Consider the following 20,465-nt stretch of genomic DNA (forward strand, 5'->3'; position numbering starts at 1 on the left):
AGCCAATCAGATGTCACTGAAACCATCACCTCCACCTGCAAGAGCGCACCGTGCCCTCGGCGATGCCTCGGTACGACAAAGCCTGGGCAAGGAAGACTTCTTTTTTTTTTTTTTTTTCAGTCTGAGTAAATAACTCCCCTAGAACAGACAGTACAGCAGAAGTCCAAGTAAAACATAGCTTGAGGTGCTCCCATTTTACAGTTTGAGGTGGGGCTGGCAAGGGCTGCCCCTCCCTACCCACTCTTTAGGGGAGACAACAACAGCTAGACATAAAATAAAAGCAAGTCCTGAACATACAAAATCCTTTCTCACCACAGCATCAGAGGGCAGATCTTCAAATCACAACAAGCAAATAGGAAAGAAAAGCAACACCTCAGGGCATGGAGGTGGGAGAAGACTTCAGAAGGGAGAGTGAGAGCAGGACCAGCCCTGCCAAAGGTGATTTCATTATGGCAGCTCTCCTCCCTCTGCTATGCAGCCCAGCCTGGCACAGGCACGCACTGAATGGGGAGTTTCAGCTAAGACAAACCTGCTCAAGCCAGGAGACACCCATGCTTAAAAAGGCGGAAAGCAGAGAGAAGCCCCATGATTCCAAGGAGCATGAGCCTGTAATTCTCAGGCAAAGGAATAACGAAAATAGGTCTGGTTTTACTCTCCTGGGTACAGTCAGCGTCCCCTTCGGAGCAGAGGCAAGAATGAACATTTACAGCACTGCTACAGGCGCAGCCTGAGCTATCACTGTTGCAGTGCAGCTCGGGAGCAGCTTGTTTCAGTTCTTAGGGACTATTTAAAACACCAGCACTTAAACACGCAGCAACTGCCACACAGCCCTGGTATGATCTCAGCCATACAGATTCCCAACAAGCAAACCAGTCAAACCTCCCCTTGGAGGGTTTCATGGGCCAGGAAAGGATGCTTCTTCCCTCAGGACATTCTTGCACACCTAAAGCTTCCTCCGTGTGTCTCTGGTGCGCTGACTGACCACAGCCAAGTGCAACCAGTGCGATCACCTTCTTGGAGGTAGGAAAGAGGCTTTTTGCTAGAACTGTAGTTTCCACCATAGGATACACCATCTATTACTTCCGAAAGGAACACACAAGATAAACAAGAGCAGCAAGCTATTGTACTGGCTGCAAGTCTGTTACATAATGGTTGGCGTCTCCACTCCAGCTCTTTGGAAGGGAGTGAAAAACCCCAACCAACCAATCATGCATGTTTCAAGTCGCTCTCTGCACTGTGGGTAGTGAACGCTCCCCTGTGAGAGCTCAGGGGCTGGCTGCCAGAGCATGCCCCCACTCAGCCTGCTCTCGTGCAGAAGCCCGTTACCACAGGAATTTCAAATCTGCTGCTCCAAGTGCCTCACGGCCATCTCTGCTCAGCACGCTTCCACAGAGCTGGGTTAGGGATTTTTCTCATTATTCTTCTATGTACCATAGAATTGCAAAATGGTTTGTGTTGAAGGGACCTTAAAGCTCACCGAGTTCCAACCTCCTGCCATGGGCAGGGACACCTTCCACTAGAGCAGGTTGCTCCAAGCCTTGTCCAGCCTGGCCTCGAACACAGCCAGGGATGGGGCATCCTCATCAAGTCCTGCTGATCATTTTCCTGTTGTTCCAGAGCAGCAGGCAGGGAGCAACAATGGCCTGGAGAGCAAGGTAGGAGCTAAATAAGCAGTATTTCTTAGCTCTGGTCATAAAGTCTGCAAAGAAATGCAGACTTTGGAATGACGATGGATACTGCAGCGCAAGAAGGAAGAAGGTGCATGGTAGAGGAAGGGTGGGATGCCAGGATGTGTGATAAAAGGTACCTTCATTTAAACAATGTTCAGTGGCTGCTGTAGTTAAATGTTTAACTATGCTCAGTTAACTAACGCCGCCTTGGCAGACTCCCCCACTCTGCCCTTACCAGCAGTTCCAGTTATGGGCAGGACTTAGGAAGGAGATGCACAGGACTGGGTGGTACCTCTGGGCCTTCCTGTGACCTGTACACATCTCCATGAGACATTTAATCTCACTCAGCTTCAGACCTTCTGACAGCACATATATTAAGGATACTCACTGGAGTAACAGTAGTTGTTCCAGAAGGCCAGATACACCTCCCACCCCTATTCACAGGAGCAGACAATTGCAGTGACCCTTCTCATGCCCAAAGTTTGCCATCAGTCTCTCGGACAAGAGAAACCACAGCAGCTGGTGCCCACCTTGCTGCAGTTTTACTGTTGTACCTTCATCCACATGTCGTTCAAACGGACTTTAAAATAGCATGCAAGTTTTAAAACTGGATGGAATTGTACAAGACATTCTATACAGAACAGTCACCTTATGGAGCTGCAAATTCCCCTAATGGCTTGCATTTCCCACAAGTATATCCTTGGCCTTTAAAGGAAACCCCCGAAAAGTGCTTCCCAAGGCAAGGAAATAAACACCTCAACCTGTTGCAATGAGGTGTGTCTTTCTCTGCAGAGTACAGTACAATCCCCACATAGAAGACTGGGAGCTATCACCATCTTCCATAGGATGAGGATGGAGTTCAGGAATCTGTCACAAGCTTTATAAATGCAAAATGTAGATCAGGAACAACATAAGGTGTAAAAAAACCTCAAAAAGCAACACTGAATTCTAGGAAACTTTTGCTGATCTGCAACTGTGCTAATCTTATGAACTGCTTATGCAGGGGAAAAAAAAAAACCCAACAGGCTCAGGGTAGAAACTTAACTTAAAACAATGGGAAAAACTACTGAATCTGAACAATCATGGTCTAAGAATTAAAGCCCATTGAAATAATCTGGAGTGATCACTGCAAAGAAGAAAAAAAGCCCACGTGAGCAGCTGGTTCTCTGCACATATGGAACCATTCAAGTTATTCCCCTCACCTACCTCAAAACAAGGAACAATCCCCTTCACCACTGTCTATTGAGCTCCTTTTCAGGAGGTGGGCCTCTACAGGTGATGGTTTTATGGAAGGCCCAGGTGAGTGCTACAACTTGTTCAACATGCAGGAATAGGTTTGGGGCAGAGGGGGAACAAACAAGGGGCATTAAGAACAGCTGAATTAGCAACTATTTCAGAACACCACCTACAACAAAAGCATCTCATTCACAAACAGTTTAATGTCCTTCCCCTCTCCCCACCAGAGTCCGAGATTTAAAAAAAGACTGATCATGTGAAGCAGCCTTCATGCCATGCCCACTCCCACGGAGTTATCACGCACTTACCTGTAGGCCAGAGCACAACAAAATTTGTGGCTGCCCCATCCCTGGCAGTGTCCAAAGCCAGGCTGGACAGGGCTTGGAGCAACCTGCTCTAGTGGAAGGTGTCCCACCAAGATGAGAAATGCAGACGCATCAATGACACCAGGTTTGGCTGGTTTTTTTTGGTTTTTGTGGGGTTTTTTTGTTTGGTTTGTTTTCTTTTTGTTTTGTTTTTTTTGGGGGGGGTTTGTTATAGTGAGGTTTTTTGGTTTGGTGTTTTTTTTTTTTTTTTTTTTTTTTTTTTTTTTTTGCAACACAGGTAAGATTTATACAATAAATTTTTCAACTGAAAATACTTCTTTGACGAGAGTGGAGCAAGCAGTAACTGCCATATGTGCATTTCACAGTACATCACTATCTAGTAAAAAGATGGACAATACCACAATACTCTCCTCTTATCCACTGACCAATCTCATTCTGTAGCAACGGAAGTGTTTTCTGCACAGGTATTTGCAAAGGAGCTCACAAATCAAACCTCTGCAGCTTACGGGTTCTACATAGAAACATCCATCCCTGCAAGACTGTCACAGGACTATTTCAGCACAGTTTCCTCAACAGTTAAAACTATTTAACATGTGGCAGCAAGATCTACACAGATGCATACACAGGACAGATGTCAGTACTGTAACAGTCTACATTCACGGACGTAGATCACTTCAAGTCTCTGCTACACAGTTGAAGATGGACACTGACCAATTGTCTCTGCTTTAATTCCCTTGGAACTGAGTTAGAGTACAGTTTGTTTTGTCCCCCTTCTCCCTCCCCACCCCAACCAGACTTACAAGTAGGGCAAGGCCCTAACACAGCAATTTGACAAGCTGACTCCAGATACCAGCTTCCTCCAGCACAATGCACACAGACTGGTTCTTCTCTCAGCAAGAAAAGGCAGAAGCATTTTTCAGAAGCAGTCCATTCCTGTGGGCACACAGCTGGCATGCCTGCTCCTGCCCCCATTCTTTCCAAAGGGAATTGTGGTCTGCTGCAAAGAATCTTGTCATCTTTTCCCAAAGGCAAAAGCTACCCCTCCCCTCCAAGAACAATGGCTTCAATGACAATTGAGTCCAAAAATCCAGGCCTAGCACACCAGTCATTGCTTTGCCTTTTTCACAATGGTGCCAACAGCTGATATGACTGTAGTTTTGGATCCACTTGCGCTGGTTGTCACTGTGACAACACCTGGCAGTGTTGCAGTAGTGGTGAGAATGGTGGGCTGAGCTATCGTTGTTACAGGGATGGCCGAGTCCCACTTGCTCTTCCTCTTCTGGGCATCTGTGTATTAGACCAAGGAAAGGAGGATTAGCATTATATTAAAGGTCACCAATCCCTTCTTAACACCCTCGCTTGTCAACTCTTAACATACCACTGCTTGATTAGATAACTTTCCCTCCCACTGGCAGTAAATGTTGAGGAGGGAATACAACTTTATACCTCAAGAGTCAAAGTAAAACTCTACACCTGAACTCCAGCCAAATGAGAGCCAGGTTCACTCCCTGCCCCAAAGCATATTTAATTTTAACAGAGCACACGTATCCCAGTTGCTCAGGTACAGACACAGGACACACTTAACAGCCTCCAGTATTTTTTCTCCCTTCCTCCCACTTTAAAAGGCACGCTGTAGGCAGGAGAATGATTTTCAGTCTTTCCAAATCTCTTGAGATGTATCAGCCCCAAGAATACAACCACAGACATCAGCAAGTTTCTTGACTCACTAATAAATCTCTTCACTATCCCACCTGGCCCTAGTCTTTCACTCCAGAAGGACAGCCATGGGATATAGGGACTAGAGAAAAGCTAGTCCATCAGCCCTTGAAGAAATGCTTTCTTGCATTATATACACAATAAGGCACCCTCAGGCTTTCCAGGAAGCACTAATCCCAGCAGTACAGCACCTTAACAGGAACAATCATATCTGTTCTTTTACCTCCCACAGTGGTACTGGCTGTTGTGGTTGTTGTAGAAGCAGCGCTTGTTGTTGTACCCTTTTTAGTGCCAGTCACAAATTCAATCTGGGAAGAGAGAGAGACGTAGGGGAAGGGGTAAAAGATAAAAAATGAATCGTTAAGATACACAGTCTTTTTGTAACCCACATTGCCTCTCTATGTTTTTAAAAAACAGCTTTAATGTCATGTAGGACATTGGCCTCTGAGCTGTCATGCAGGAAGAGAGATGTAGACTGCAGGCCAAAACGTACTAAGTCATGATCATTCAGGATTCCTGCAACCCAGCTCTAAGTCAGATACGATAAAAGTGTGCTTATTACCTGTTATAAGCATAGGAATTTGACATAGCTCAGAAAGGACAGATCCTGGTCATTAAAGAATGCATTTGTTCAGTTAGAAGTTCCCCTTCTTTTTTCCTTTTAAGAAACATGCAAGACGTGTCCCTGCCCAATTCACTGCGACTGCATCGTCACAGGAAGCCTGGCAACAGAAGCTGCAGAGCATGAACCCTCATACTTTCAACACTGCAGATAAGAGCAAGGATGTAACAGATACCTGGGTTACTGTGCAAAAACCAAAAGGAGACACAGCATGCATTGCAAGGAAAAAAAAAACCCAACCTCCACATACTGAATATGGAAGAAGTCTTCTGCAAGGTGGGATGACATTTTCTAACCTTAGACAGTTTTCTAATACCAGCCACTGGCTTAAAATCAACACCACTGAAGGACAGGAATAAAATTTCTAAAGCTTGTCTGTGTTCTTTTTGGGGGGCACATAAGAATGTACATTTTGTGACATGCCCACCTGAAGTTAAAATAGGCCAAACGTTTCCAGAAATTAGATGCAAAAAAGTAGTATCAAGGAGAACAGAAAGCAGATAAAGCAGATATTCTCTCACAATGAGATACAGCGAGGAAATTAAGCTATAACTGGGCTATGCCACCAGGAAAATGTTATAGATTAAGGAAAAGAAAGGGAAAAAAAAAAAAAGCAAGCCGTTTTTTATGCATTATCTTGTCTGTATTTGGCTTACTGAGCACCATTTTAACACCTCCAGTTTAAAAATACTGACAAAGCAGAAGGAAATCCAGTAGAATAAATCTGGATAATGGGACCTATAAGGAAGGGAACTTGGATCTGTGCAGCCTGGAAAAAGACATGCAAGAAGAAACAAGAGAACCAGGGAAAACCAGGAAGTATAAGGACAGTTCATAAGAGCAAAGCAACAAAATGAAACCCAGCAAGGACAGAAACAAAACCCCTGCATCTCTGCCTCTCTTGGTTTTGAACAGTTACCTTTGTGCGTTCCTTCTTGGCCTTCTCCAATTTGTCCATTTCAATCTTCTGGGCTTTAGCTGAGAAAGGTCAGAAGTTAAAAGAAGCACTAGAAACAGTAAAAAACTCACTCACCCACTTCCCATCATAAACAATAAAAACCTTGTGTATAGAAAATTAAACTGCCATGAAACTAACTACTGTTTTTTAATCAAAGCATTACTGCACTAAATTAATGATTTAAGAGATGAAAACCTTGAAAAACCAATTTAAATGAAACAGCTTTTCAGACTAATGAAGCATCAGTAACATTCAGGCATATCCAACAAGAATGAAGTAGAGAAGCATGTGATGACTTCTCATTTATAAAAGAAGTGAAGACTCCAGTGCAGTTAATTAACTACAAAATACAAAGAGCCAAGTTAGGATAAAAAAAAAAAACAACCTTCCTTTTAGTTACCTAATGCCTCATAATAGGAATCCTCTGACCAGCCATGAGGATCAAACATGTCCTAAAGAGAAAAAAAAAAGTCAGATTAGGGCTATTTCCACACACACGCTAAGCCCAGTTCAAAAATGTTTTATGTATTTCTGTTCACTGATGATATTCACTACTGACTTCTTGTACCCCAATGACACAAAGACCACATCAGACCTTTTATAGAACCATGATCTGTTGTGAATGAAGAAAGAGCTTTGAAGCCAAAAGGATGCTGGGGAAAGTCATGCATTTTTCTGCTGCTCAGCTTCTGTCCCTCCCCACAGCATTTCACATAAATCTCCACACTTCAGCAGTTTTTGTTCAGAATCGTTATAGCAAAGTTGGAGGCACTGAGGCTCAGTACCACAGAAAAATGTTCACTTCTATGCAGAGATCAGACTAAAATTCCTTTAAAGGACCTCTAAACAAGCAGGCTCAGGAAAGCCTGAGTAAGACCTTACACCCCTATATTACCTTTTAACCATTCTTTTGCCAGTCAAAAGTATGGCACCTCACCTTTGGATAATTTGTACCAAGTTCATCAATTGAACAAAACTGGATCAGCTTTTCATAGATGCTGCAAAGGAAAGACAAGAGTTCAGAACAGAGCCAGTGACCCAGAAGTAAACAGAAGCGTTTCAGATTTGTTAGTAGAAAGAGGTTGTCACCTCTTCATACTGCAAGAGGAAAATCAGAACCTGGGAAGCTACACTTGCTATCATGGATGTGGCATGCCATTAACCACGTTCTTCCCACTTCCCCCAAATCAAGCTCCCAGAAAAGACATCTTCTAACATACTTCATCCAAAGCCTGTACATTTAAAAGCTAACCACCACACCAACTCTAGTTGCTGCCTCAAAGAACACAAATAAGTTTTACTTTTTCAGTTACAATCAAATTATTTCTATCTTGTTTTCGTAAGCAGTAGTACTTCTTGCTCAGGATCCTGCTTCTGCTACAACTCCAGTAAACAGCAACATTACTAGAATTTGCTCTGTGGTGCTTTGGTCATACAGTAAAAGATGGCCACTGACCTGGGGTTACGGAACTCCTTTTTCCTCTGAATGATGTAGTTCATATCCATGCCCTCTTTTATTTTCCTCTCATATAGCTTTTGAATTTTATCCTAAGGGAGAAAGATTATAGGGTGAGCCAGTACGAAATGTGGCTCATTTCAGCTGACTTTCAAAAGTGTACATGTGGAAACAAACCAACTGAATCGGTGACCTCCTTGCATGGAGCAAGGATTCCACCTCTCCCCTAAGGCCAGGCAGGCTGATTAGTACAGCCACTCCCTCCTTTAAGGTCTGAAAGGATCTTCATGAACTGTCTGGATGGGTAAGGGAATTGATCTTTGCACTTTCTGAAGGCTTCAGGGATTAAAGATTCACATATGAGGCAGTAGTGCACACTCCTTCTGCCCAGCCTGTTGTTCCCGAGAGAGACAGGTAAAATCCCCAAAGGTTGCCCACAACTTAGAGTGACCATTATACCCACCTTCAGACTCAGGCGTGCACCTGAAAAACCACTGCTGGGCTACACTGCACAGAAGGTAAGGGTCATGGCTACACCTGGGTAACATCGGCAGAGCCAAGTTCTACTGGAGAACTAAACCAAATGTGATCATTAGGTATTGCTGCTGGTGTCTTCTGGAGTAGACCTGCAGTCCTGTGCCCAGCTCTGGAGCCACCAACATAAGGAGGACATGAACCTGCTTGAGCAAGCCCAGAGGAGGCCATGAAGATCCTGCGAGGGCTGGAGCAGCTCTGCTCTGGGCCAGGCTGAGAGAGCTGGGCTGGTTCAGCCTGAAGAAGAGAAGGCTCCAGGGAGACCTGAGAGCAGCTCCAGTGCCTAAAGGGGCTGACAAGAAACCTGGAGAGGGGCTTTGGACAAGGCCTGTGGGGACAGGACAAGGGGGAGTGGCTTTAAACTGATAGAAGGGAAATTGAGATGAGATCTTAGGCAGAAGTTCTTCCCTGTGAGGGTGGTGAGGTGCTGGCACAGGGTGCCCTCTCTGGGCTGCCTCTCTGTGGCTGCCCCATCCCTGGCAGTGTTCAAGCCCAGGCTGTACAGGGCTTGGAGCAACCTGCTCTAGTGGATGGCGTCCCTGCCCATGGCAGGAGGTTGGAACTGGATGAGCTTTAAGGTCCCTTCCAACCCAAACCATTCCATAATTCTGGCAGCCAACTGCTCTTAGGAACAGTATACCTGTAAATCCCTGCTTTGGCACAAGTGACCAGTTAGATGGAATAGACTTCTCTTTGCAGATGAGTCCCATAGTTACAAACTCTACAGATATCCTACTGAAGCCACAAGCCAACTGAAGCCAAAAGGCAACTTAACTGACTCGGTTTGGAAGTGTCAAACAGTCAACTCTCCAAAAAGACTAAATGATTTAAAAATAAACATGATTTTTTTTTTTCTTCCTCAGTAAAGTAGTGAAAGACCTTAAAAGTATTTTTACTCTGGTGACGCTGAAGGGATAGCAAAAGCAGAAACTTTCAGATGGAAGATATACTTAAGTGATACTACTAGGAGAATATTCTCAATCATTTCCTTCATGACACAAATTTCTCTTGCACAAGGTGCATATAGAATAAGGCTAGAGGCTCAGCCTTGAGTCTTTCAGGACGCAAAAGTTGAGTCAACTTTCCTTTGTTGCTTCTGGATAAGTCACTTCATGTCTCCCTCTGTAGGGACAGTCAACTTGAACATAAAACTGACTACCGTCTAGGGGGTTGCTGATGCCTGAATAAAAGAAGATTGTTAAGAGCTGACATGTGACTCCTATTTCATCAACCTTAAATAAAGCTTTATAAGACAAATTTTCAGCCAGTCCTCATAAAATTAGCAAGAAGAAATTACACAATCTCCACATCCAGCACACACATCATGAGGTTTGAAGGAACAACTGCAAAAGGTGAATTTGGGGAGTAGAAACAATTGGTATTCCCTTTTGTGCTCTCCCCATGGAGGTAGCAATATGGTTCACAAAGTCCACAGATGGGGACTTACTCAGTCAACTTTATAATAAGAAATACTCCCTTTGGCATAGCTCGAGATACAGTTTATTAGAGAAAGAATCTGACAAAAGGAAAGAGCAAATCAACAGTGAACAGCCTAGAACATTGTGCATCTCCGAAGAACAATCCTATCTCCACATTCCAAATATGTGGTTTGACCCGCTAACAGAGGACAAGTTCTCCTTTGATTTAGCATAGCAAACTGCTGTCAAAGGGGAAGAAAATCTGCTTTATTTTGTCTACTGTCTCAAGCTCTGTGCATTCCTCAGATCTAACACACTCTGATTCATTGATGTCAGAACAGTAAAACCCTCCTACAGCCCAGGAGGAGGAAGAGGCATGCCCAGGTGCGATGTGTGGAGAAAAAGAAAGTGTAACCTGGATGGTGAGTCATTCTGAATCACCACTGCACATTAAGAGCTTACTTTAGAGAGCATTCCAGAAGTAATTATTTACATGTATTTCTACCAGGCAGATAACTGCACTTGAAATTCAAATGGGTGGTAGGAAACAGCAGCCCCTGATCTTTCATTTGCCTTCCCATGAGGGGGAAGAGAACAGAGCAGAAGGTTATTACGAAGTTGGTTACTGCAATTATTTGAGTGTGCACCAGAAAGAAAACACATTTGTTTTCTTTTGCTGCTTCTAAGTTACTGACCTTCCCTCTCAATGTTTATCATCTAGAGATACGTAGGTGGAAAAGGAATCCTGTCAATGCTGCCTCAACTATTCCAGTTTGGGGATTCTTGGGCCCATATAGAAAAAGCAATGATTTGTTCTTTCCTACAGAGCTGAATGTGCTGAGGTAAGAGGATAGCCTTCACAGTAAACACCGCTTCTATGTTACTGGTGGGATCACAAGCCATTTTAAAGCAGAAGTGACCCACAGAGACGGGAAAACGGCTTTAAGCTTCTCAGAGTCCTGAACTAGAAATGCTGTGAAGTCTAAAGCATTAACATAGTGCACTCAAACTCAGCGTAGTAAAACCCAGCTTTGATGCTGGACTTTTATTTGTACAAAAACACTGGGCAGAGTTCCCCAACACCCTCCTCCCCCCGTACTAAACTCCAAGCCTTTTAAAAAAATAAAAGTGGACTTATACCAACCTGCAAGTGGTTAGAACATCTGCCAGGAGGCTCAGGAGGGATTTTGATCTCATCTGGAGACATATTCCGCACCCTCTCTGAAAAAGAAGCTATAGAGAGCAAAGCGGGCATGAGTTCTGGCCATCCTGAAGGGAATTTAAGCCATGCAAATCACTAAACTTGTTTTATATCCTTGCTAGTGCTACTCTGTTGTTGAGAGCGGATGGGTAAAGGTGAGAATGGAATGCTGTCAACTAGTACTTGTGGTGTTCTCAAAGTGCTGAGCAAGAAGCAATTAACCTTAGATCATATATTATAAGAGGGATATGACACTAGCTTGATTGATTGATACCTACCTCATACTGCAGCTCTGTGGCACACATGCTTAAAGCTTTATTTTCAGGGGTCTCTTCACCCCAGAACAGAAATGTGAAAAGCTAAGCTACTTCCCACTCCAGCTACAATTGTTGATAAGATCCTCAAAGGCAAAGGATCCTCAGAGGAACAAAAGTTGGTTTCTGGAAGGTACCTCTAAACCCTGCACTGTGTACCACACGCTGAGCCCTCTACTACTCCAGGTCTTCCACATGCACTTTAAAGTCCTGCTCTGAACAGCACAGATAATCTGGAATCTCTGACAAAACTTGTGCCAGGATACTCTCTCAGAGAGAATCAGGCTACGTATGTGGATGATCACAATCTAAAGCAGCCTACCTCACTGCCATTTTTGAGGTGGTAACCACTTTCGGTACTATTTACTTCAAGACCTGCCTACATGAACCAAAATGGTTCAAGGGAACAGCCCTCCCCAAGGCTGCAAGGAGTTAACCACAAGAAATTACGTTTCATCCTTAGGTTCACGCTTCTTAACAGGCACTTTGATCTTTGCTTACAGAGTCAGCAAAGTTCAGTCTTTTGCTAGAAAGAACAACTTGTTCTGCAGGACTGAGAACAGACCAGCACAGATTGCCAGATTTCTATAGCAGTTTGCATCGGGATATACTAAGAGTACCTGACTTCCCTGTAAAGGTTAGTTTACAGAGTTACCAGCAAAAGAAACTATCACATTTCCCCTTATTGCTTGCTACTTTCTTGCTATTATGAGAAACCCGGGCAGTTTTCTAGCCAAACCTTGGAGCAGAGATTTGTACCACATTTAAGCGGCTGAGATTGGTTTTAACCATAATTTGTACAGAGAATGTATCCCACAGTCATAGTCTGTAGCGGATAAAAGAGACCTGATGCCAGCACAGAAGTAATTTCAACCAAGCCATTCACATTTGCAGCTTTTCAATTATACATTCCTCTGTAAAAGCTGCCTGACCTGCCATTCCAGGATGCTCAGGTTCAGCTCCTTTGTCTAAAGCCCCGAAGGGCCCAAAGGACAGACACGGTGTTTGAACACACTCTCCTGCCTTCGAGCACAGTGCTCCATAGCTGAGGTTACAGATAATCCACACTACACATGTCCAGTGCTACTGCAGTTTCCATTTCTTTTGTCAAAATGAAAAGCACTAACGACAATATCATTCGGAGATGCAAAGCTTGCAGGCGACCACTCATTCTAGTTGATCAAGATGTTGCTGAGGGTTAAATTCTTCAGCAGTTGCTGGTAATGAACAAAAAGTGTCCTTTGGCATTTACTAAGCCAATGGCTCTATGAAAGAAGGAAAGCTTGCCAGAGCCCCTGCAGATAGGCAGGCAAACTGGAGCTCCCTGACAACAAGGCAGACATTTGTTAAAGGTTACAGCTGCTGGTGGGATGGGGAAGCCTCTGGTTTAATTAGAGTTTCAGGAACCCAGAAAGACAGTAGCAAATAGACAGAAGTGTGTGCAATAGACAGCACACCGGGCTTTCCGGAAAAGGTGAAAGCTGATTAATGACTCAAGAGACTCACAGCATCAGCAGAAACATTAAAAAGGAAAAAAGGCCGCAAAATCCAGACTTCATGAGGCAAAAAAAGGACCTTAAAAGAAAACAAAAAACAAAAAACAAAACCCCCCCCCAAAAAACCCCAAAAAATCAAGCCTAGCTCCAGAATAGACATTCCTCAGGCTCTTTATCTTTGCAGATCACCCACAGAGCCACAGAGAAACAAAACATTTATGGGGAGGGGAACAGTGGGCTCATATTAACTCAGGAACTCTGGGCAAGAACTCTGTACAGCCAGCAAAGAAGTCAAAATCGTAAGAGTATGTTCAGCAATCAATTCGTGCTCCTTTGAAACAAAAATACCCTTGAAGGCAGAACAAGAGCTTCCAACGAGATAATATATTTTGACATGTGACTTTCAGGTCTTGGTGCTCATCTGCTCTTTTGTTTGAGCCATGTGAAAGCAATCATTTATCATCAACATTATGCTGATGGAGGAAGGCATCTCTTAGTGGCTTACAAGGAACCAGAACTAAGACATTTTTGTCTACTGCAATCCCCCCATAACTACGCTCAAGGCTGGGTCAGCAATGAGGCGACGTGCACCTCACAAGCTGAGCACTAACATTCATCATTACTCAGTTATTTCATCATGTTGCAGCCAGACTGAAATGCCACATCATTACGAAGAAAAGGATGAGTTTAACCCCTTCAGGGTTATTTACAGTAAGGAAGTACAAATTGTCCATGCTCTCAAGCAGTCCTCAAACTTCCCTTCCAACAGACAGCAGAATGGCCTCTTCCCACCAGCTCTTTCCCTAGAGGAAAGGGCAGCTGAGATTACCACTAAAATAATCCTGGAATTTGCAAATATGGCCACAGGCTCCTATATAAAAGATTTTGTGCTTTCAAAGTCCCAGGCAGCACTTTCCACCACGTATAGAGCAATAAATGCAGATGGACAAGTAACAAGGTGTGTCCTCACAGGAAACATCCAACTGCTTTGTGCATCCTGTTATTTCTGCCAAGATCAAAGTTTTACTTTTTGTGAGTCAGCGGCAGTGACACTGGCTGCAGCCTGACGGGGCCTGTGCTTTCTGGCTCATGGCCTAGAGGATCTCCACGTGGAGACCTCAGGAAGTTGGCTGTTGGCATGCTTAATCACTACAGGCACACCTAGGCTCTGGCTCACAGTAAGTAAATATCTTCCCCTAATCAGATTCACAGTCCAGAAAGCATGAAGGCCAGAAAGCAGATCCCACAGCTTCAAGACAGTAGGAGCCAATGCACTGCCAGGTCTGCAGCTCAAACACCCCGCTGCCGAATGGCACTGCCACTGGTGCTCAGCCTGTGCGTTCTCCTCCAGCAAGGCTATCTAAAAGTTAAAAACGTCATCAGCACAAGCACTATGCGCTTGGAGCTTTTCGTACAGCCAGTGCATGCACTGTGGCAAGGTGAGATGTTCAGCTGCTCCTGGGCCCTGCATAGCAGGCCAAAGCACAGCTGAGTATTAGGGTAGACCTAGGAAAGATTCACCATCTCCGCAGTCAGTGGAGAATATCTGCTTGCCAGTTCTTGGTGAGGCAAATAATTAAGTGGAAATGCTACATTTAATCTGTTTCAGTTTGAGATAGATGGGTTATTTGACCAGTATATCCAAGAGTACAAAAGCATAGTGCAGAGCAGGACAGGAGTGCCACAAGGCAAACTGTGCACTCATAGCCAAAGCCTATGCTGGAGACATGGATGGGGGGCACAGTTTTATTTCCTACAGATAGGTGGACATATCTTCTTAGTGAAGAGAAAACCAAAAGAATAGAGAGCATAGGAACAGAGAGCTGGCTGTACCCAGACAGACTGAGGTGTGCATCAGCTGAGGTGTGGTAAAGCATCGTGCCTCAGGGCTCTGAGTAACACTGCTCACAGACAGGATGAAGAACTCCTGTCCCTTTCAAGGTTCATTTGTATGCCACATCTTTAGCAATCACAAGGGATACAGGCCGTATCAGGCGCCACTTTGTCTATAAAGGTCACACAATGCAAAAAACCCCCAAGGAAAGACCTGGAAAGGGTGAGCAGAGGGACATGGCTTTCCCCTGGAGACAATAAACCAGTGGTGCCCGGTCTCTAAAGCTGCATTCCTTGGCACATTCATCAAGTCTGCCTGGCATAAACCAGGGCATGGGGGTTTCTGATTTCCTGGCACCAGAACAGCCAAATCAGAGTGAAGAACTGGAGGCAACAACATGCCAGCAAGTCACCCATCCATGGAAGGCCACTAGTTCTCCTTTTTGCTCTGTGGGCTGAGAAATGCGGGGGGGGATGACGGACGGACGACGAGAGAGAAAAAAAGGAGTGGAGGAAGAAAAGTGGGGGGAGGAGGCAAAAAAAAAGGGCGAGGGAAGCAGCCCCAGCCTGTATTTTTGGGCATGGTACCTTTCTCCCAAAAGAAGACTTCACTGAAAACATTCCTCGGAAATCAAACATTGTAGGGCAGTAATTCCAACTGCAGCATTGTCAGGACAGTGTGAAGATGCTTTTTACAAAGGGGAATACTAGAAGGTCTAGTTTGAAAAAAACATAAGAATACCTCTGCATGAACTTACCAACTAGCTCCTGAGGATCTCTTTTCTCCAGTTCTGAGAGTTCCTGCGATGAGGAGGAAAGAAAGATGGGGTTTTAGTCAAGGTATGCTTCCAGCCTAAAGAGCTATAGTGTCCATTTGTTTAGAAATTTACACATTACTTCTGAGACAAAAGAATAAAAATTAAGAATGAAATGCAAGTTATTAGAAAATAGGGCAATGTTTGTACCATGGAAAGTCAAAACCTAATAGGATGCTGTTTCCTGTCAAAGTTAGAGTCTAATGAAAGAATGAAGACTTTGTTTCAATGACTCCTGGACATTCAGCTCTTGTTGAATTCCACAAAACCAGCTGTACTTGAAGACTTCCGTTTCATAACAGATCAAACCATAGATTCTTCATTTTTGGTGACTGGTCCTGGCACCAGTCACAGCTAGCTAAACACAAGCTGGATCCAGCCCACAGAAAACTACTGAAGCCCTGGGAATGCCTAAGCACAAGCCTGTAAGCAGGGTCGGCAGGATGCATTCCCCAGAGGAACACTGAAACAGCCGAAATGCTCTCAGAGTGAGTGGCAGAGCATGACACTTGAGAAAAGCATGGATCGGCCTCCCCACAGACACCCCAGGCTCTGCAGGGTCTCAGGGTGACACTGCAGGATTCACCCAGTGAGACTGTGCCAGGATTCCCTTCTGTAACTGCACCATTCAGGGCTTTGGATCATAACGCCTCTACGAACCAACATGCCAGGGAGCGTGATGGTGATGCAGATCCTGTATTCCCATTTTGGAAGAATGCTCCCACTGTCAGTTCTCTCTTGGCTGCTGCTTTCCAGGATCTGCTTCACCAGAAACTCAAGGGCAACTTCACCTGGCTTGTGCTCTGTTTGGAGATCTCAACACAGCTAATCCCTCCTCACTTATATAAATTAAGGCTGCTTCAGCTGTGGGAGCACAGCAGATGTTTGCAGTCTGCTGAGCAGCAGGTATTATGTAGGATAAGACACTCTAAAATATGCTTTCACTATATTAAAACCAACATTCAAATATTTTGATGCTTCTGAGAGACCTCAGGATAGTCACAAGTGATATCAACACAAATAAACTTTCTGAAACAGTATCAGCTGTGTCCCAACACTGCCCTCTCCCCTCTGCCTCCTCCCAAAGCCCTTTTGTGACTCATTGGACTGTGTGTCCAAAATTCCTCAGCGCCTCTAAACACTGAAGCTATTCATTCAACCTGACAGACATAATACTGCCTCCTTCCTGCTCAGTAACTGCTCTCTAAACCCCATCCTCAACTCCATTTTCAATCAGGTGAGAGATGCATAAGGTGAGGAGAAAGCAGAAAGATCACCAAGGCAGATCTGGAAACAGACTGTGCCAAATGCTCTGTGAAAACCCACCACCAACTTCCAGAGAAGCCATAGCTCTCTGGAAGCAGACAAGCAAATTCTTTGTGTGGCACCAACTGCACTTTTTATAGCCATCCGTGGAAAGAAAAAAAAAAGTAAGTACACTTGGATCACAGAAATACAAGGCTAAGGCTATTTTAGTCAAAAACAAGCAGTACCCAAAGGAACATGCATCTTCTCAACAGCCAGTTGGGAGGCCCCAGGCACCTTTGAGTAACAGCTCCAACCCCCTAAGCTGATGCAGTTGGTGCAGCGCATTAACACCTCTTCTCCTGGGATGTTCAGAAAGAACAGCACAAGCATAAGAAAATTTGAACAGAAGCATGACATATCAAAGCAGAAGAATTGTGCCAAGAGAATGAGCTGTCTTTGGCAAGCCAGGAATCCAGGGAATCTAGGCGGTGCTCTCCACAAACCTACACAGACACAGTGCTAAAGTCGTGAGGCTCAACCACACCGACATGGCATCAACGTGGCGAGCCTCAGCCTGCCACCAGAGAAGCAAGGGCAGTTCTGTGGTAGCTAACGGGTTGTGGGGACAATTCACATTAGCATGCAGGCTGGAGAGGATCAGAGCCACAGCCCCTAGGTGAGCAGAGGTCCCAGCAGCATGCAGTGACTCACAGGGCAGGGAATGTATGTGGTCAGGAGGCTGCTTTATTCCCTTTATTTCTTCCCTAAGGGAAGAACTTGCTAGATCTGTAATTAAAAGTATTTCTTGTCTTGGTTTGAGACAAGCAGCAAATGTTTGTTGAGGTGAAACAAAGGAATTGGTTTTGTTCCAACCTTGACTGAATTACGTTCTGCTCTCTTGTCTTTTGAAGTTTTGTTTTAAATGGACTTAGAGGGAAAAGGAAGAGACAGGCTACATCCCTGAGCACCTCTTGATCCTTCCTCTTACCCAGCACTGTATTTATTATTCCATTACCCCTCCCGTCTTCTTCTACCTACTTGTTCTCTCACCATTCAAGAGCACAAAAGCAAGGGGAAAAATCCCCCAAATGATCAATATTGTTAAGCAAGCACTTAAGCAGCCCAGTGGCACAGTCAAATTCACATGCTTTAGATATATACTAAATGCCCTCAAGAAGGCCACCCTCTTGTCTGGCCAGTTAACAGGTATCTGCTGTATTTCTGAAGTTTTCAGAAACTCATTTTCAAGTCTCCTGCAGCCATTTGGAGCCAGCACCAAGCATGAGCACACAATTCTCAGGAAACACGAACTAATATTCTGAGAGATAACCTGATGGCCGAAACTTATCCTGTTACTTACATTAGAGGAATACCTCTAAAATGTCAGAAGTGTTAAATAGTATATTTTATGAATTTCCAGAATCATCAGTGAGTTTGTTTCACCAGAAGTTTGTTCTTTAAGGATCTTAATAATCTTTTAATCCTAGAGCTACACCACAAGCCTGGCCCACTTAGGTTAAACAAAGCCAGTCCTATCAGGTCGGCCCTGTGTATCTACCTGGCCCGGTTGCCCACACCTGCTCTAGCAAGTCTAGTCTCCACATCCCCAGGCCATAGCCAAGACATCAGAAACCCCAGAGCTACACCGAGCAAAAGAAAACAAGTTCACTAACACATTACAGCCACACCTCACTGCCCAGAGGATATGAATTCTGCTTACTGATGAATTACTGCGTACCTACACCCACTGCTCCGTCATTAACAAGCCAAAGACATCGACACAGCTTTTCATTAAATGGGACTACTTTCAAGGCTCTTACATGCCTTCAGAAAACAAAGGGATGACCTATTCCTCCCACAGTGCTTGTTCATATTTGCTCGGTTTACTGTCAAACACTATGGCGAGGCAAGTATCAACAACGTGACCAAAGACGTATGGTTTAGCAAATGAGAGATTTAAGAAGTCTTGTTCAAACCTCTGAGTATCTACTGAAGATCTAGAACTTAAGGACAGTCTAAAAACTTTCAGTGGAGTAATCACCCAACAAGAACTGTCCTACACTCCCCTTAGGCTAATTTAAGCCTGGAACACATGTTGAATACAATACAGCATCTAAAAAAAATTCTGCAGATCTAATCTAATATGAAGTTGAATGAAATGGAGAATCACCAAGTGGAGAAACAAGGGCAATAAATACTGCACACTTGCTATTGTTTGGGTGTGAAAGGGAAGAAATACTTAATCATGGATGAGAGATTTCTAAAGGAATTCCAAGGCATTTAAACAATGGAAAATTTGGAAGGTAACTGAATTTTAAGAAGGGAAGTTATCTAAACCCACTCAGGGAAAAGTGACCTTTTTGTAGATTACTACATCATCAAATCCCTCCATGCTATGTATCAGTATCTCACATGAAGAGCACAAAACCAAGCACAAGCAGTGCCAAGCGGAGGGGATTCCACATCAAATCTCTCTATCAAAGTAGACACATGAAAGCTATTAGAGCCTTCAAGTATCCCAGAGCTACAGGCATCATTTAATGGGTTCATTTCCATTTGGAACCTGATTCCGAAAAATAACAAGGTAAAGACTTCACAAGTGGCACCCTCCAATAGCTCAGAGTTTTCACAAGCCTCACCTCAAAGTCTCTACAGGAGCATCTCTGAATTCACTTTTGCGGCCACTCTCTTGCTACTTGCACAAAGTCAGCCTGGACACATTAGTTATGCTGAAAATTCTCTACACCATCGTGGAAATACAAAACTGGGGAGGGGGGGAGGAAGGATGGGTGGGGAATAAAAATTATCCCATCTTCATTCTTCTTCTCTAGCCATTTTGTCCAAACTCGTATTCCATGGTGACCTCTAAAAATGGCTGGATTGACTTTAAAGCAAGCACTCCTGTACTTTATTCCTCTCATGCACTCGGCAAGTTGATTTTCCGGCTGCTGTCTACTTTGCAGCCCAGATTGCACAAGATCAACTGTTTAAGGGCCTAAAGCCAGAAGCATTGCTCCAACAGACCCACTGAAAGGAGTGAAGGGATGCTGGGGTGGTTCAAAGCCAAGCTGACTGAAAGACAGCAATACAAGCAGGGGGCAGACTCTTTTCCCCTGATCTGGAAACTAACAACGAGCAGCCTCTGGAGGGTTCAAACTACAGGCAAAGACAGCATTAAAAAAACCCAACCAAACAAAAAACCCCCAACAAGAAAAACAACGAAAACCCCCACATTTTTAACACCTAACTGGACCACTAACATAAGTCACAATTTCTGTGCTTGTAAGAGCAATTCTGCACATCAGCTCACCAACAGCAGAAAACAGTTATTCCATTACTCATTCCTGTGTGTGTTCAAGAAACGGGTTTCCGTTTTTTCTCCTTCCCCAGGACAAATGCTTTCCTCAAGCCCTGGGTAGGATAACACTGTGTGCAAGAGCCTGACTGATATGAACCAGCTTGATGGTTCTGTTTTTGTGTATCACAGTTAAGAAGAGCAAAGGGAAGGGGGAGGAGGGTACATGCATAAGGAAAGTGCTGCATATTGGCTTAATATTTCATGTTGCTAAGGTGAAATATAGATCATCTTTTCAGTCATAGAATATTTCCATTCAGTTACATT

At 44.2% G+C, this 20,465-nt stretch overlaps 1 protein-coding gene across 3 annotated transcripts in view; it reads right to left on the reverse strand.

The window, feature by feature from the left end:
• Nucleotides 1-2,865: 2,865 nt before the first annotated feature.
• SAP30BP (SAP30 binding protein) overlaps nucleotides 2,866-20,465 on the reverse strand; it is a 32,613-nt gene continuing 15,013 nt past the window's right edge. For 2 of the 3 annotated variants that reach the window (XM_030505800.1, XM_030505801.1), the window contains 8 exons: nucleotides 15,539-15,581; nucleotides 11,081-11,169; nucleotides 7,985-8,076; nucleotides 7,466-7,526; nucleotides 6,929-6,980; nucleotides 6,490-6,548; nucleotides 5,172-5,256; nucleotides 2,866-4,519 (listed from right to left, as the gene is read on the reverse strand). In XM_030505800.1, the coding sequence (XP_030361660.1) occupies nucleotides 4,338-4,519; nucleotides 5,172-5,256; nucleotides 6,490-6,548; nucleotides 6,929-6,980; nucleotides 7,466-7,526; nucleotides 7,985-8,076; nucleotides 11,081-11,169; nucleotides 15,539-15,581 (663 nt within the window). In that variant the 3' untranslated portion in view covers nucleotides 2,866-4,337. The remainder of the gene's footprint in view (nucleotides 4,520-5,171; nucleotides 5,257-6,489; nucleotides 6,549-6,928; nucleotides 6,981-7,465; nucleotides 7,527-7,984; nucleotides 8,077-11,080; nucleotides 11,170-15,538; nucleotides 15,582-20,465) is intronic. The other variant, XM_030505802.1, reaches the window with a different exon arrangement.

This window comes from Strigops habroptila, chromosome 14 (assembly GCF_004027225.2).
Source record: "Strigops habroptila isolate Jane chromosome 14, bStrHab1.2.pri, whole genome shotgun sequence".
Classification (NCBI taxonomy): domain Eukaryota; kingdom Metazoa; phylum Chordata; class Aves; order Psittaciformes; family Psittacidae; genus Strigops; species Strigops habroptila.